Raw genomic sequence first — 14,533 nt, forward strand, 5'->3', positions numbered from 1 at the left:
GCGGCATCCTGCCTCTGACAGAGTCCAAGAGCAGTTGCCAAGGGAAGAGCATGGTGACTGCCACTTCACTGGGAGCCTAACTCGTTAGCTATGTAACTGCTCTGGAGTAGGACTCTAATCATTCTTACTCTAATAAATGTATGCATGGGTTTCTGAAGATCCAGAAGTTTTAATTTCATCTTGTAAAAGGATTAATCTTGGGCACTCTAGTGAGATATTTTGGTCTTTTTAGGAATTTATAAATAGTTCAGTGTTTGTCCTTTGTCCTTCACATCCTCTTTCTCTTCCCATCTCAGCTGATAAGCGATGGCAGCATTGTCCATGCAGAAGCTCTCTGGGACCATGTGACTATGGATGATCAAGAGCTGGGATTCAAAGCTGGAGATGTCATTAGAGTCCTAGAAGCTTCCAACAAAGACTGGTGGTGGGGAAGAATTGAGGACAAGGAAGCCTGGTTTCCAGCTAGCTTTGTCAGGGTGAGTAACTCTGTTGTTTTTACACCATTGTGAGGCAAAGTTCCTTGTATTAGAACAGAACGCAGCAATGACCATGGCATTAAATCTAAATGAAGGGCCCGATCATCAGCATCTTTGCATCTGCACATCAGTGGTGTTAACTTCTAATGACTTCAAGTTATAAAGCAGTAGAAAATCACACCACTAGCTCCTGACACCTTTTATTCTCACTTCTTCTTTTTTGTGTCCCATTTGTAACCAAAGGAGTTTCACAAGTAGAAATGAGGGCAGCAGGAAGCTCAGCCAGAAGCAATCAGTGTATTCAGAGAGGACACAGCAGTTTGTATGAGGGGCAGGGCAAAGCTATGCTGTATGCTGCTCTCTTCTGTTACTGCAGGGATTTCTTGATGAAATCGGCAAAAATTATTACCACATAATTCTGTAGGAGTCTGAACTCCTTAGTCAGACAAAACATAACACTGAAATATATTTCACAATTTATTTTACTTTTTGAGAGCCCGTAAGGAAACTTGGGCTACAACATATTAAGTGCTACACAAAGTGCAAGATGTGGTTCCTGCTTTTACTATTCCCAGTTCTTCAACCAAAATGGGCAATCAGACAAAAGTGGACAAAGGAGGTGCTGTTATCCACATTGTACACACAGGGAGCTGGGACAGAGGGAAACTATTTAGAAGTATCTGAATGAATTGTCTACTTTAGAAATTTTTGCTTATAAGCTGAGTTGGCCAAAATAATACATAAACTGTTAGTAAGGGAGAGAAATAAATCTGTAAAATACACAGGCAGCACAACATTATCTCTCAGATGATGGGAGTAGAAAGCCATTTATTTAGCCAACTAGACAAATCTCAGCACTTTATTTGAATACCCAATGAGTATAATGAGATAAATCCTGTTGCAGAACCCCCCTCCTTGTAAGGCAGGAACGGGAACATTTGTGTCACATGTCCTTTCTTAATTGTAAGAAGTTTGTAACAGTCTTGTCATGCTTTGTAGAAGTTGGCTGTTTTACTCTAGTTTGCTTTGTTTGTTCTGGCTGCAGCTGCGAGTTAATCAGGAAGAACTGCCAGAAAATTGTAGTAGTATCCAGGATGAAGAACAAGATGCAGATATCAGCAAGCATCGCCAGAAAATAGCTGAAAACAAGGATCAGATGAGAACCAACGTTATACAGGAAATTATGAACACAGAACGAGTCTATATCAAGCATCTCAAGGACATCTGTGAGGTACATGCTTTAACCTGAAGGCATTCTGCTGACCTAGTGTGAACAAAACATCCCATCTAAGTTGAAAACTGGAGTATTTTCTCAGGTCATAATATTCCCAGTTGCACTTCTGAGGCTGCCAGTCAGAGCCTTGTCGTGCCCTCATAAGGTTTTCCTCTCCACAGACCGCCACAAGGCACCACTTCCTTTTTTAAAAAAAAAAAAACATTCCACTTTTGACATGGAAAAAATAGTTCACTTGTCTAACTGCTATTTCCATAAAAATAAGTGAGAGGAAGTCTAGTTTATTTGAAACATTTTATCACTTGGTTTAGATAGAAAACTTGCAGTAACTAATAAAATCTGCTACAGTTCAGAGACTAAGCTTTATGAAAGTAGCATGCAAAGAGAAAGTTTGCGGGGCAAGATTTTTTTTGTTTTCTCCAGCAAAGAGACTTTTGTTGATGCTTAGGAGCTATGAAGTCTTTCAAGGTGTTCTAGAACTAATTTGCTTGTTTGAACTGTGAAATAGCAAGAACACTGTGTTTTTTCCTTCTTTTTATTCAAGTTTTCTTGGAAGACCACACTCAATCAAGAAGAAGCTTCTTAATACTTTTCACTGATGTTTGCCTTTTCTAATGTGGACTGTGATGCATTTGACCTGTATTTGACGTGTACTTGTGGTTACCATCTGAACGGGTGCTAAGCAACCTATCAAAATATTCTTCCTATACTTGGTTTACTGGTTCTCCCTCTGTATTTGTCATGTTGTCATTCTTTAGTCCGCCACTCATTGGATTCTTTCACGGACAGCAAAGTAGACATGACAACAGGGTTGTGTTTCTTTTTCTGTTTTCTTTTTCTATTTTATTTCTCTTTTTCCTTTTCTACCTTTCTTCCTTCCTCTTTGTGGATCAGGCCTTTTTAATGCAGTTTATAGAAAGATAAATGGGAAGACAAAAAGACAAAAAGTTGTTGCTAACTGGCAGGCTATTTTTTTTGAAATTATTAAATGTAAGTTATGTCATTTGGATTCACTATTTACATACGCTATCAAGTTTGACCGGGTACCTAGAAGACGAGGGAGGAATTTGTACACACAGCTGCATTGCTGCCATGGTTAGCTGAGTTCTGGGACACCACTTCCATATTTTACTGACCTATTAATTTTTAGGCTGCTATTAATGATTAAATCTCTCTAATACATATCTTCTATAACTCTTTTTTTAAAAGACATGCCTCTTCTTCGGTTCAGTTTAGTACAGAACAGCAAACACATTTTCCAAGTAGAGAAACGGTGGTGCACGCTCAGCATGGGGTGTAGAGGTGGTTTGCTTTCCTCTGAGTGAATTTGTAGGGTGGTACAAGCAGGACACGAGCTGAAAATACATTCAGGTAGGGCTGGGACTGAGCCAGAAAAGCTACTGCAGATAATAATGCAAATGTGCCAGCCCTGCACTGGAATGAATCACTAGGGCTGGTGCAGTCAGAATCACAAAGCTGGTAGATACCCAGAAAAACCAGTCGTGTTCAAGAAGTGCCTGCCATCCGCAATAAAGAGCTGCACAGAGGCTCCTGTTTCTTGCTGGAGTGGTCCTCCTAATGGTGGTGGCTGGCATGCAGTGTAACCACTGAACTGTGCTCAGAGCAGAAGGCTGTTCAGGAGACAAGAAGGCTCATAACAGTGCCAGCAGTGCTCAGGGATGCTTCCTGGCAAACCTCACTGGAGCAGTTGCAGGCTTTTTACAGCTGTCTGCTCCCAGAGTGATTTGGGAGAAACCTGGAAGCAGGTGAATGGAGGAGCCTGGCCCATAACCCCTGTCATACCACTTACCCTTTGGACACATCTGCACCCAGGCACTGTAACTGATAGCGGAATCTGAGCACAGCTGATGCTCCTCGATATCAGCTGCTGCTCTGCATCCTCCTCTCCCCGCTCAGCTGTGTGGAGCAGGTACCTGAGGACTTCCCGTCTGTGCGTGGTGGCAGCTGCCGAGCGTTGGAGCCTGTAAGAGGCCCCTGACCTCATCTTTGCCTCCTCACTATGTGGATGCTGATAGGATCTGATATTGGTTGTTGAAAGCAGAATAGAATTTGCTTTGAGGGCATTTTCAAAATGAAGGACTTGGTTATGTATCTACTTACACTGGATACAAAGGAACTGGACCCATGTGATGTTCTTGCAAGTAACAGAAAAAAAAGGGAAAAAGGGATCATATTTTCACTTGAGTCTTGCTGGTACTATCTGGATTTTAACAAACAGTAGCACTCTGGCAGTATTATAATGTGTTCTTAATTGTGCTTCTATGGCTTATACTGGGTCCTGCCTAGCTGCTGGTTAAGTAACCTGTACTTTAGCCCTTTTAGAAATTGTTTGTATATTAATTGCTTCAGGATTTGTTCTTCTAGAGAAGGACTGTTACGGCACAGGGGAATTACTATGGAAAAGCATGGCAGCTGAAGCAGTAGATGCATGGGGCCTTACACCAGGCTTTTTTTGTCCAGTTTCACTGGCAGTCATAACAAGAAGGCACAAGTGAGCTTTACCCGTGGTGCATGTATCTGGTTCCCTGATGCATTCACTGTACTGTGAGACAGCAGTTGGATTGGAAGAATCAATTTGGGCATAAATCTGAAATTACTTGCCCAGTCATTTGTGCATGTCTGGGAAACCACTTGTGCTTGCAGATCACAGGATTTGCCAGTTCAGTGGGATGCTACAGGGTAGAATCTATTTTTGTATCTTCAAACTAAAAAGGTTTTTTTTTTTGTTTTGTTTCATTTCTAGGGTTATATTCGGCAGTGTCGCAAACATACAGGAATGTTCACCACAGCCCAGTTAAGCACCATTTTTGGAAATATTGAGGATATTTACAAATTCCAAAGAAAGTTTCTGAAGGATCTTGAGAAACAGTACAACAAAGAGGAACCTCATCTGAGTGAGATAGGATCATGCTTTCTTCAACATGTATGTTGCAGAAGTTGATTTTAGTTATGAAACAAATAAAACATGATAAGAAAATGCTGTTAGGGTGTTAGGAGGGTTGACAAGTGCCTATCAAATACTAATCTAAGTACAGGCAACATTTTAGAATGTAAACTATTTACAATTAAGTTAAAGAATTATTTAAATATTTCAGATTTCTCCTTATCTTTAACAAGTATGTATCATGGTACACAATTTTAGGTTTCTTTTTCAAAACTGTAGTGATCACAGATGATGTGGAATATCTACAACAATCTCAGATCGCTTAGTCAGGCGTGCAACAACTTCCTAAAGAAAATCTGGATAGAAGGTGGTGGTTAAAAAATCTTAATTCATGATAGACACCAGTTAAGCCTATAGCTGTCAAAGCTTCCTAATTTCCAAGATTTCCCAAAGAAAAGTATTTCTTGAAGTACTGGGCTTGATTATTCTGACTGAATGGAGGCCTCTGTTCATACAAAGAAGGTACATAGTTTTGACAGTTACAAATTAAATTTCAATATAGTTTTAAAGCTGGTTGTTACCGAGTTTGGAAACCATATAAGAAATGGATTCATTAGTATAATTAGCTATAATAGGTATATTGTTATATTAAAAAATACGCTTCCTTCTTTATAGTGAAATACTTTAGTTAAAGCTTTGACTTTTTCTTTTTTCTTTTTTTTTTTTTTTTTGTCTGTAGCAAGAAGGCTTTGCTATTTATTCAGAATATTGTAACAATCATCCCAGTGCCTGCATTGAACTTTCCAAGCTAATGAAACAGGGCAAATACCGTCACTTCTTTGAGGCCTGTCGCTTGCTCCAGCAGATGATTGACATTGCCATTGATGGTTTTCTTCTCACGCCTGTTCAGAAAATCTGCAAATACCCTCTGCAGCTTGCAGAATTGCTCAAATATACCACTCAGGAGCACAGGTGAGAGAATTTGAAAGACAATTCTTAAATCAGTAATAACACGTAATTACTGAAGCCTTCTGGGTGCCACAACACCAAGTCCTGAGATCAGGAACAAAGTTCACAGTGACTCCTATAGATGGGAGCTCCTGATGACATCTTGGAACCATAACAATATTAACCAAAACAGTATCTGAAACGTAGCTCAGGGGACTGTCAGTGTGTAAGATAGAATGAGAAATAAGTGAAAGAGGGAGAAGGAAAGGAGGAAGGTGCTGAAATAGGATGGAGGGAGGGATTTGTAAATCAAAGTGAAAAAAGCCAGTGTGCCAAAGAAGGAAGTAAACAGAAGAAAGGGGGAAACTGCTTAAATGTTGTGGACACATGAAAAGGCAAAGAGGGCCTTAGAACAGAGACACAATCTGAGCTAATTCGAACATAATGTTTTTTGAAATTTATTAGTAATAAACACTGCAGAGGAAAGGTGTTATGGAAAAAAAGTGTTTCTTGAACCCAGTAAAAAGTGTAGTTACAAACTTTGAGAGCACAGGGAGAACCAAGAGTGAAAAAGCTAAGAGAGACTGATTAATCAAAGGAAACAGCAAATAATGTTAACAAAATTTTATAAGAAAGTGTTAGCAAAACATTGTTATTCAGGGATTTCCAAGGTATTTTTGCATTTGTTGCATCATTGTTGCACAGCATTTGTTGCTGTGCATTTGTTGCATCTTCTGATGAAAAACTCTGCTAAAGGTAGGGTATACTCCACCAAATCTCCCGGTAACTTTAAGACAGATGCTCCTTGTCCCAAAATAAATACAGAATACTTGGGGATCAGTATTTCCATAACAGTTCCCTAAAAATTTGCTGTGAGGATCCTTGTCATCTACACTCTTTGTAAACTTCTTCCTATCTGAGCTACTTCACTGGGTTTTCTGAATATGTGCTAGAACTACTTTCAGTTGTTTTTTCATCTCATTGTAAAGATCCCAGTCTCTCAAAACTGAACTTTTCACTAGACCCAAGCATAGCGTTCCCTTTTACCTCTCTTCCCAAGCTGGGTCTTTACCATTCACTGTAGTAATGCAAATAATGAAAATCAGAGAAAAATATAAATCTGGGTGGAGACCTTTACAGGACAGAAAATGTAGTGTGAAAGAATAGCTCCTCAGTAAGTAGAAATTATCCATTAATTAAATAATTCTTCCATTAAAGTGACACACATAATAACTTGTTAGACAGTTAACAGTTAAGAACGTATATGATGTCGTCAGATGTTAAACATGTTGTGTTACCATAGACCAGAAAACCAAAAGTATTACTCAAAGTGGGTGCAGGGCACATTGTAACTGTAACATCTGCAACTCAGAATTTGATTTTTTTTTTTTCTTGGCATTTTTTGTTAATTTAAGAAATTAATGGTTTTCTACTACCTGCAATTGTAAATTATAGCTGGTAAACCAGCTGGGATTGTCTATGTACGAAGAACACAGAAACTTACAAACCTAAACTGAAATCCAAGTGACCAGTTCTATTTTGAACCCACAAGAAATACTTTTTTTTGTTTGGTGTCTGCTAGGAAGCTTGCATACTAGAAGGGGCAATTTATTTAGGTTCCTCCAAAACACTTGTTTGCAAAAAAGGCCCAGACAATAGATTTTCTGCTGGGATAAGTAAGAACTGATGTTGCAGGTAATTAGCCTTCCTAGTATACCCCATGGCTGATTAACTCTTTGACTAAATTAAGATTTTATCTTTAAATGTCTGCCTTTTTACCTGGTACAACTGCAAGAAAAATGTTCCACTGTGACCCCTGTGCTCAAAGTCCAGGCCCAGCCTGAGGCAATGCTTCATGGGCCAAAGTCTGCAATTCTTTAACCTTGAGAAAATTCCCCTTGGAAACAATGGGATTTTTGCTAGGGACCGTAGGGATGTGGACTTTTGACGTTCAGGGGTTCATTTCTCTACCCCCGTGGAAAACCGTGCAATGACAATTGAAACAGGTATCAGTTTCTCTGCTGCTAATTTCTGACAGCTTATTCCATGAGTGACTAAATCTGTAGGTGGAGTGCCAGGCAGCTCTTACCACCTTCTTGCCACCCACAGTGGCCACTCTCCTGACCCGTGACCCAGCAGGCAGAGGTGCCTGCAAACACGGCCATGCTCCCGGTGTCCAGAGATGCTCGCCTGTGCTCGTGCAGAGCCTTGGCACAGCTCCAGTCAGCTTAGTCTTTCGGAGCTTTTTGTTTTGTTTTTGTAGCACGACTGAAGATGTGCACAGCCTTCTGTGAAGGCCACAGTTTATGCAACGAGTGAGGACTAGCGTACACACCCACAAAGGAGGAACTGAGATAAGAGTAGCAGTGTGGCTATCATGCGGTCACCCCGTGGGACATCTCCCTGACATGAGACGGATCTTGTTATTGTTAATCTCACTTTTTGTATACAGCGTGGCAGAAAAGGGTTTCCAGAGCTATAAACAGAGAGAGGAGAGCAATGTGCAGATGTAGAGGGGAAGTGCATCCATCGGTGGCAGATGAAAATAGGAACCAGGACAGAAGCAGATAAAGAGGACAGTGAGGCTGACCCCTTTGCAGTGTTTATTTCTGGCTCATACTGTTTTCTACCTCTGGCTCCATTTTCTGCAAGAGTCATTGTGATAAAGGAGGGAAGACAGCTGGGACTCATAAGGCAAGAAATAAGTCTTTCCTTCCCTCTTCTCAGGGACTCCATTTGAGGAAGTTGAAAGAGGGAGAGATGCTATACAAAGGGGAACCAGAACCTGCCCACTGGCTGGGTACAGTTGAAAGCAAGTGAAGAGCTCAGGGAAAGAAGGAGGGAAGCAGGGCAGTGGAAGAAGGACAGACTTGCATTCCACCTGGAGCAGGCAGGGGAAGGTGACAGCCTTGACTCTTTCACACTTGTTCCATGAAATTGGGCTGCTTTAACAGCATTGTCTTCTTTAATTCTTCTCTTTGGTGCTCATGTTCTTGGGTGCCTCACTCGCCCTGTTCAAGGTTGCTGTTGGTATCTTTTCTGGCTGCATAAGTTCTCTGTTCCTATTTGTTGACACAACCTTTGGAAATGAGAAGGAGAAAATACAATTGTTAAACATGATTAAAGGGATGTCCTTCACAATAAAATCCCAATCAGATTTTGCTTAAAAACAAATTACTTTGGTGAAATGTGTGAATCACTGAGGTGAATGGGAGTGTTACCATTGTTTTCAGTAGAGACAGCTTTTCTATTCACTAATCTACTCCTCCTTACAAGTTTAGTAATTTGCTCCTGCACAAAATACATCAGTACACTGAATTGTACAGACTACTGTGTGAGCTTGAAGATAGCTGAGAATCAGCTGTCTCTTATTTAAGTACTCTGAGTAGAGTGATAAATGGGTAATGTAGGCCAATAGCACCATGTCACAGCTTCTGATTGCATCATTCCTATTGTGTAAGTGATCTTTGAAACATGTCTACATTTCACAGTGATTATAACGACATAAAAGCTGCATATGAGGCTATGAAGAACGTAGCATGCCTGATCAATGAGCGAAAACGAAGATTGGAAAGCATAGACAAGATAGCGCGTTGGCAAGTGTCTATAGTAGACTGGGAGGTAAGTGTCTGACCCTTTCCTGGTCAAAGGTGCTGTGTACAGTACTTCATGTCCTCCACAGGATATATCTTTCTGCGTAGAAGGTAGTTTATAGTGTCTACTTTTCAACTGATCACTGCTCAGGTGAAAGTCCTGTCGCTTCATTTGCAGTGACTGTGTTACTGATTACCTTGTTTGACTCAGGAAGAGCAGCTCATTGTACGTGAACACATCTTTGAGATGATACTGGAATGCAGGAATCATATAATTGTAAGGGTTGGAAAAGCCCTCCAAGATCACCTGGTCCAACCATTCCCCTACCACCAATGTCACCCACTAAACCGTGTCCCCAAGCACCACGTCCAACCTTTCCTTGAACACCCTCAGGGATGGTGACTTCACCAATGGGTATTTTTTTTTTTTTAATGCTGGTGCTGTAGAATCTTACTTGGATTTTTGGTAGTTTTATCAGAACTTGAACCCTCTTTACTGACTTTAATAAGTATCCTCCAGATTTATGCAGAAATAAAGCAGAGCAGAATCATGTTCATTGAGTTTGCCTGTATAAGATTATTTACATTCTGTAGCATTTTCAAATCTAATAATAAAAGTATAAGAAAATGGAATACATTTAAGACTTGATTAGTAAAATGAGACTGGTTAGGCACATAGTAAGATCTTGAAATATTATTTACTTACTGCATGTATAATATATCTTCTTAGGGCCCAGATGTGTTAGCCAGAAGCTCGGAACTCATCCACTCAGGAGAACTGACCAAAATATCAAAGCAAGGCAAAAGCCAGCAGAGGACTTTCTTCCTTTTTGACCATCAACTTGTGTTCTGTAAGAAGGACCTACTGAGGAGGGACATCTTGTATTATAAGGATCGTATTGACATGGATGAGATGGAACTTGTAGACGCTGAAGATGGCAGAGACAAAGACTTTAACATTAATGTCAAGAATGCCTTTAAGATAATAAACAGAGCAACAGAAGAGATTCATTTATTCTGTGCAAAAAAGCAAGAGGATAAGAAGAGATGGATGGAGGCATGCGGAAGTGAAAGGAGAAGAGTTCAAGAAGATAAGGAAATGGGTGAGTGCAGGAATTTCCTCCCTAAAAGGTGGTAATAACAAAAAGGGAATGCTGTTGTTTTTCCACTTCTTTTTATGCTTTGCGCAGATGTGCAGTCTGCCTTCTGGGACTGTTGCCTGTTTCTTACGTGACATGGCTTTTAGCTGTGTAAGCGAAGCCTGTTCAGGTGTGTTTGTCCTGTCATTGTGGGCCAAAGGTTCAGAGCAGCTAACAAGGGTATCTGAGTTACAGTGTAACCTATGTCATTCTAGGGCATGGTGGAGTACAGTGATATATAGGATATGACAACAGGCAGTTCACAAACACCTATCACTAATAAAAATCCATCCAAAATCCCAGCAGCTATGTATGAGTTATTGGCCCCGAATATCTGTTCTTAAAGGACGCTGTAGTATAAAGCCAAGCAGCAGTAGTTGTAGATTTGTACTTCTCCTTTTTACGACATTACCTTTGTGTGGAAGAGAGTGGCGTAATTCATAAGAAACGTTCTTCAGGCTGTGGATGGCAGATTAGAGTTGGAAGTGCACTGAAGTGGATGATACAACTTAGAAATTCTTAAAATTTAAACAAGATGCTAAATCTCATATTCCAATTTCACTCAAAACATCTGGTCACAAGAACTGGAAGACAGGAATAAACCTTAGGCTGCAAACATAAACCCTTTAATCTTAGAGGATTTCTCCTGTTTGATACTGTTGTAACAATGACAAAAATAAGATCTCCTCCAAATATATTTTAGATGGTCCATCTACAAGCTAAAGAAAACACTTTCAAGTTTGCCAATTCATATTCTAAAACTAATTTTAATTCTTTCCCATTACACCAACTGCTGCAATTAATCCCAATCACCTTGACTCCAGACTAAGTAATGAAGCAGCACAGCTAACTTTCCTCAAACTTCTTAAAAACAAACTTCTCTTGTGCTGAACATCAGGGTGTGACATTAGCACAGGATCACAGAATTGTAGGGGTTGGAAGGGACCTCAAGAGATCATCAGGTCCAACCCCCCTGCCAAAGCAGGCTCCCTAGAGCAGGTTGCACAGGTAGGCATCCAGACAGGCCTTGAATATCTCCAGAGAAGGAGACTCCACAACCTTCCTGGGCAGCCTGTCCCAGTGCTCCGTCACCCTCACCATGAAAAAGTTCTTTCTCATGCTGGTGCAGAACTTCCTGTGATCCATTTTGTGGCCATTGCCCCTTGTCCTGTCCCCACAAACCACTGAAAAGAGGTTGGCCAAATCCCACTGTCTCTCACACTTAAAATATTTGTAAACATTGATAAGATCCCCTCTCAGTCTTCTCTTCTCAAGGCTGAACAGACCCAGGTCTCTCAGCCTTTCCTCATAGGGAAGATGCTCCAGGCCCTGTACCATATTATGGTCCTGTTGCGCACAACACAGATGGCTTTCATGAGTTGCTCTGTGTAGAGCTTATTCACACATCTTGTGCTCCTGGGGGAGGGTGTTGGCTGCCTTTATCAGTTCACCTAAATGGAACTTTAGAATAACGTGGATATTGGAAAAGGGAGAAGGTGATTTGAAGGTACTAGAGTAACACAGAGATGATGTCCAAACAATCCCTCTTTTAACAAAGTTATTAAAAACCTCAGCTCCAGCATACAATGTGATCAGTCAGCATTGAATAAATCACAGCTCTTGCCCTTTTGTGAAGAGGGCTGAGCAAGAGAAGATATAATGTAAGCATTTTTCATTCCCATTCCTTCTGAGGGATGCTTCTGAGCTCTTCAGATCTTTATCTACACCTCTTCCTGTAGTGTTTTTTTATGGAGCACTGGGCAAGTATGTCGATGAGGCCAGATGCTGTGTGTTGGGATGCTTCTGTGGTTCACGCCAGCGCTTGCTGGTGGCAGCAGCAAGTCTGTTTTGTGCAGCAGTGGGGTGTTACCATTCTGTTCCTGGAAGGCTGCGCTTCCAGAAAACCCCAAGCATGGGGAAACTGTACAGGTGTAGCAGCTGCTATCATAAATGTCATTATTCTACTGGGAACTCATGAGATTCTACTGGGGAACTAGTGAGAATCAAGATATGACACTCAAAAGGGACAGCCATTCACCAGTGGTGGCAGTGATAAGGATGAGATTTGTCATAACAGCACTAGCCCTTATTTAGGGCAAGGTCACAAATCTCCATGGTGCTGAGAGTAAAGATTGCAAGGGAGGGTCCCCAGTGCTTCTGTTCTTAAGGCACTGACTGCAATATGGTGAAGACACATGCATGTGCAGCCTTTTCTGCCTGGGTCACGTCCATCTTGCTGGAAACTTGCTTTTCAGATTATGCTCATTATTCAGATTTAGTAGTACCAGTTTTGGCATGGGTGTCTTGAACCAGAAGAAAAATAGCTGAGTTGTAATAGCCAATGTCCATCCGGTCTTGTGAGTTGCAGTAGCTTGGACGTATTCTCTACTACCCAGAAGACTGCTTGTTTTCCATAATTTCTTCTTTTTGGCATAATTGAACATTTCCTTTAGCCAAAACCAGTGGAAAAGCTCCAGTATTCTCAACCTCAGGTTTAAATTTATCTTGTTGATTTTGTAAGCTATCTTGCTGGAGTTTGCATAAAGCCTCTAATCTAACCACTCTGAGAACAAATACATACTCTTCAAATGGCATTTTACTTCTATTTTCAAAAACACTTTGGTCAGGTCATTGTCTCCCAAACCATATCTAGATTTTCTTAGCTTTTATGAATACATGTGAAGAAAAGGCCACAGCCAGAAAATCCTTCTCCAAACCACTAATAGTAACCCTACGACAGCGGTCTGATCTGTGCTGATGAAACTGCTTTCATTTCTTTTGTCTATTTCCTTGTTTCTATAAAGGAAAGAATTGCAGAATAAAATAAAAGAAACTTCTGCTACCCCAAAATTATGGCTAAATGCTGTTGTATTTTAAGTTAATAGGCTGATTTAGGTTAGATATAAGGAGGAAATTCTTTACTTAGAGGGTGGTGAGGCCCTGGCACAGGCTGCCCAGAGAAGCTGTGGATGCCCCATCCCTGGAGGTGCTCAAGGCCAGGCTGGATGGGGCTTTGGGCAACCTGGTCTGGTGGGAGGTGTCCCTGCGCATGGCAGGGGGTTGGAACTGGGTGGTCTGTAAGGTCCCTTCCAACCCAAACCATTCTGTGATTCTATGATTTGTAGTAACTTCTTCATAAATTCATGTTGAAAAAGCAAAGGGAATTTTAAAAGTAGAGAGATAGGCAGGCAAATGCAAAGTAGAACCAAATCATCTGCTTTATTCTGCTTTTAAGTTGCAGTTTTTGTGCTCTTTGTGTGCATGTGAGTGAAATGAGTGAGAGCACGTGCACCCTGTTGTCTTGTGCTAGCAAAACAGATCCATATATCGCCAATGTCTTGTACACAGGGAGAGGAAAGTAGAGTGCCTGTGCATGGGCTCCAGATGACACCAGACACTTGGCTACGTTTCCTAGCAGATGTCTGGCTTCTCTGTACTCAGCACGGATCAGTCATACTTGTCACGTGGTAGCGTATAGCATAGGGTTGGCCACACACTATAGCATCATATAAGTCATGCAAGTATGCAAACAAGTACTTGAGAAACCAGAGTGTGGGATCCAGCCCCAGTCCGATGGCAGCCACGACCACATCACAGCCTGCTTTGGTGTCCGGCAGAGGATGTGATGCTGAGTCCTCTGGGTTGAGGGAATGCTGCCCTCTGCAGCCTTCTGCCATGTCTGTGCTGCTAACAGCAGTTCCTTGGCATACACAGGGCACGCCGTAAATAAGATAATGTCCACCTGGTATCTTGTTCACTCGAGGATTCTGCAAAGTAGTTACAACAATGCCTGCTTTATGCCAGACAAAAGTACAGAGTTTATGAAGACTGATGTGAGATAATATCGTGGAGTTTGTTTGGGGCACAGAAAGCTTTTCCAGCTTTTAAAATCAAATCATTTATTCCATGTGGATGAGCAAATAAATACATTAAACACAGAGGCTGAAGCAATGAGAAGGTGGAAGGAAAGTAGGTAGCGTCCCCTTACAGAACAATACAAAGTTTGCCATAAGACTGAGTGTTTCAAACATGAAGATATTAGGGGTTTACCTGGACCAGTTTTGTACTACTGCAGTACCAGTGACTTCAGTTTGTTACCCCAAGTTAGCTCAGATTGCCTGAAAAAAGAAACAGAATCTGTATTTGTGATCTACTGCTGGGTGGCCTGTAGCTTTCAGAAATGCTGATTTACTTTTTTTTTTTTTTTTCCCCTTCTGTAGTTATCTAGAGCTATCTGT

At 41.1% G+C, this 14,533-nt stretch overlaps 1 protein-coding gene across 10 annotated transcripts in view; it reads left to right on the forward strand.

Annotated features, from left to right (window-relative positions):
- SPATA13 (spermatogenesis associated 13) overlaps positions 1-14,533 on the forward strand; it is a 158,990-nt gene that overhangs the window by 138,758 nt on the left and 5,699 nt on the right. For all 10 annotated transcript variants that reach the window (XM_013188183.3, XM_013188182.3, XM_048072805.2 and 7 more), the window contains 6 exons: positions 297-476; positions 1,522-1,707; positions 4,475-4,654; positions 5,355-5,587; positions 9,055-9,184; positions 9,887-10,259. In XM_013188183.3, coding sequence (XP_013043637.3) covers positions 297-476; positions 1,522-1,707; positions 4,475-4,654; positions 5,355-5,587; positions 9,055-9,184; positions 9,887-10,259 — 1,282 coding nt within the window. The remainder of the gene's footprint in view (positions 1-296; positions 477-1,521; positions 1,708-4,474; positions 4,655-5,354; positions 5,588-9,054; positions 9,185-9,886; positions 10,260-14,533) is intronic.

This window comes from Anser cygnoides, chromosome 1 (genome assembly GCF_040182565.1).
Source record: "Anser cygnoides isolate HZ-2024a breed goose chromosome 1, Taihu_goose_T2T_genome, whole genome shotgun sequence".
In the NCBI taxonomy this organism is placed as follows: Eukaryota; Metazoa; Chordata; class Aves; order Anseriformes; family Anatidae; genus Anser; species Anser cygnoides.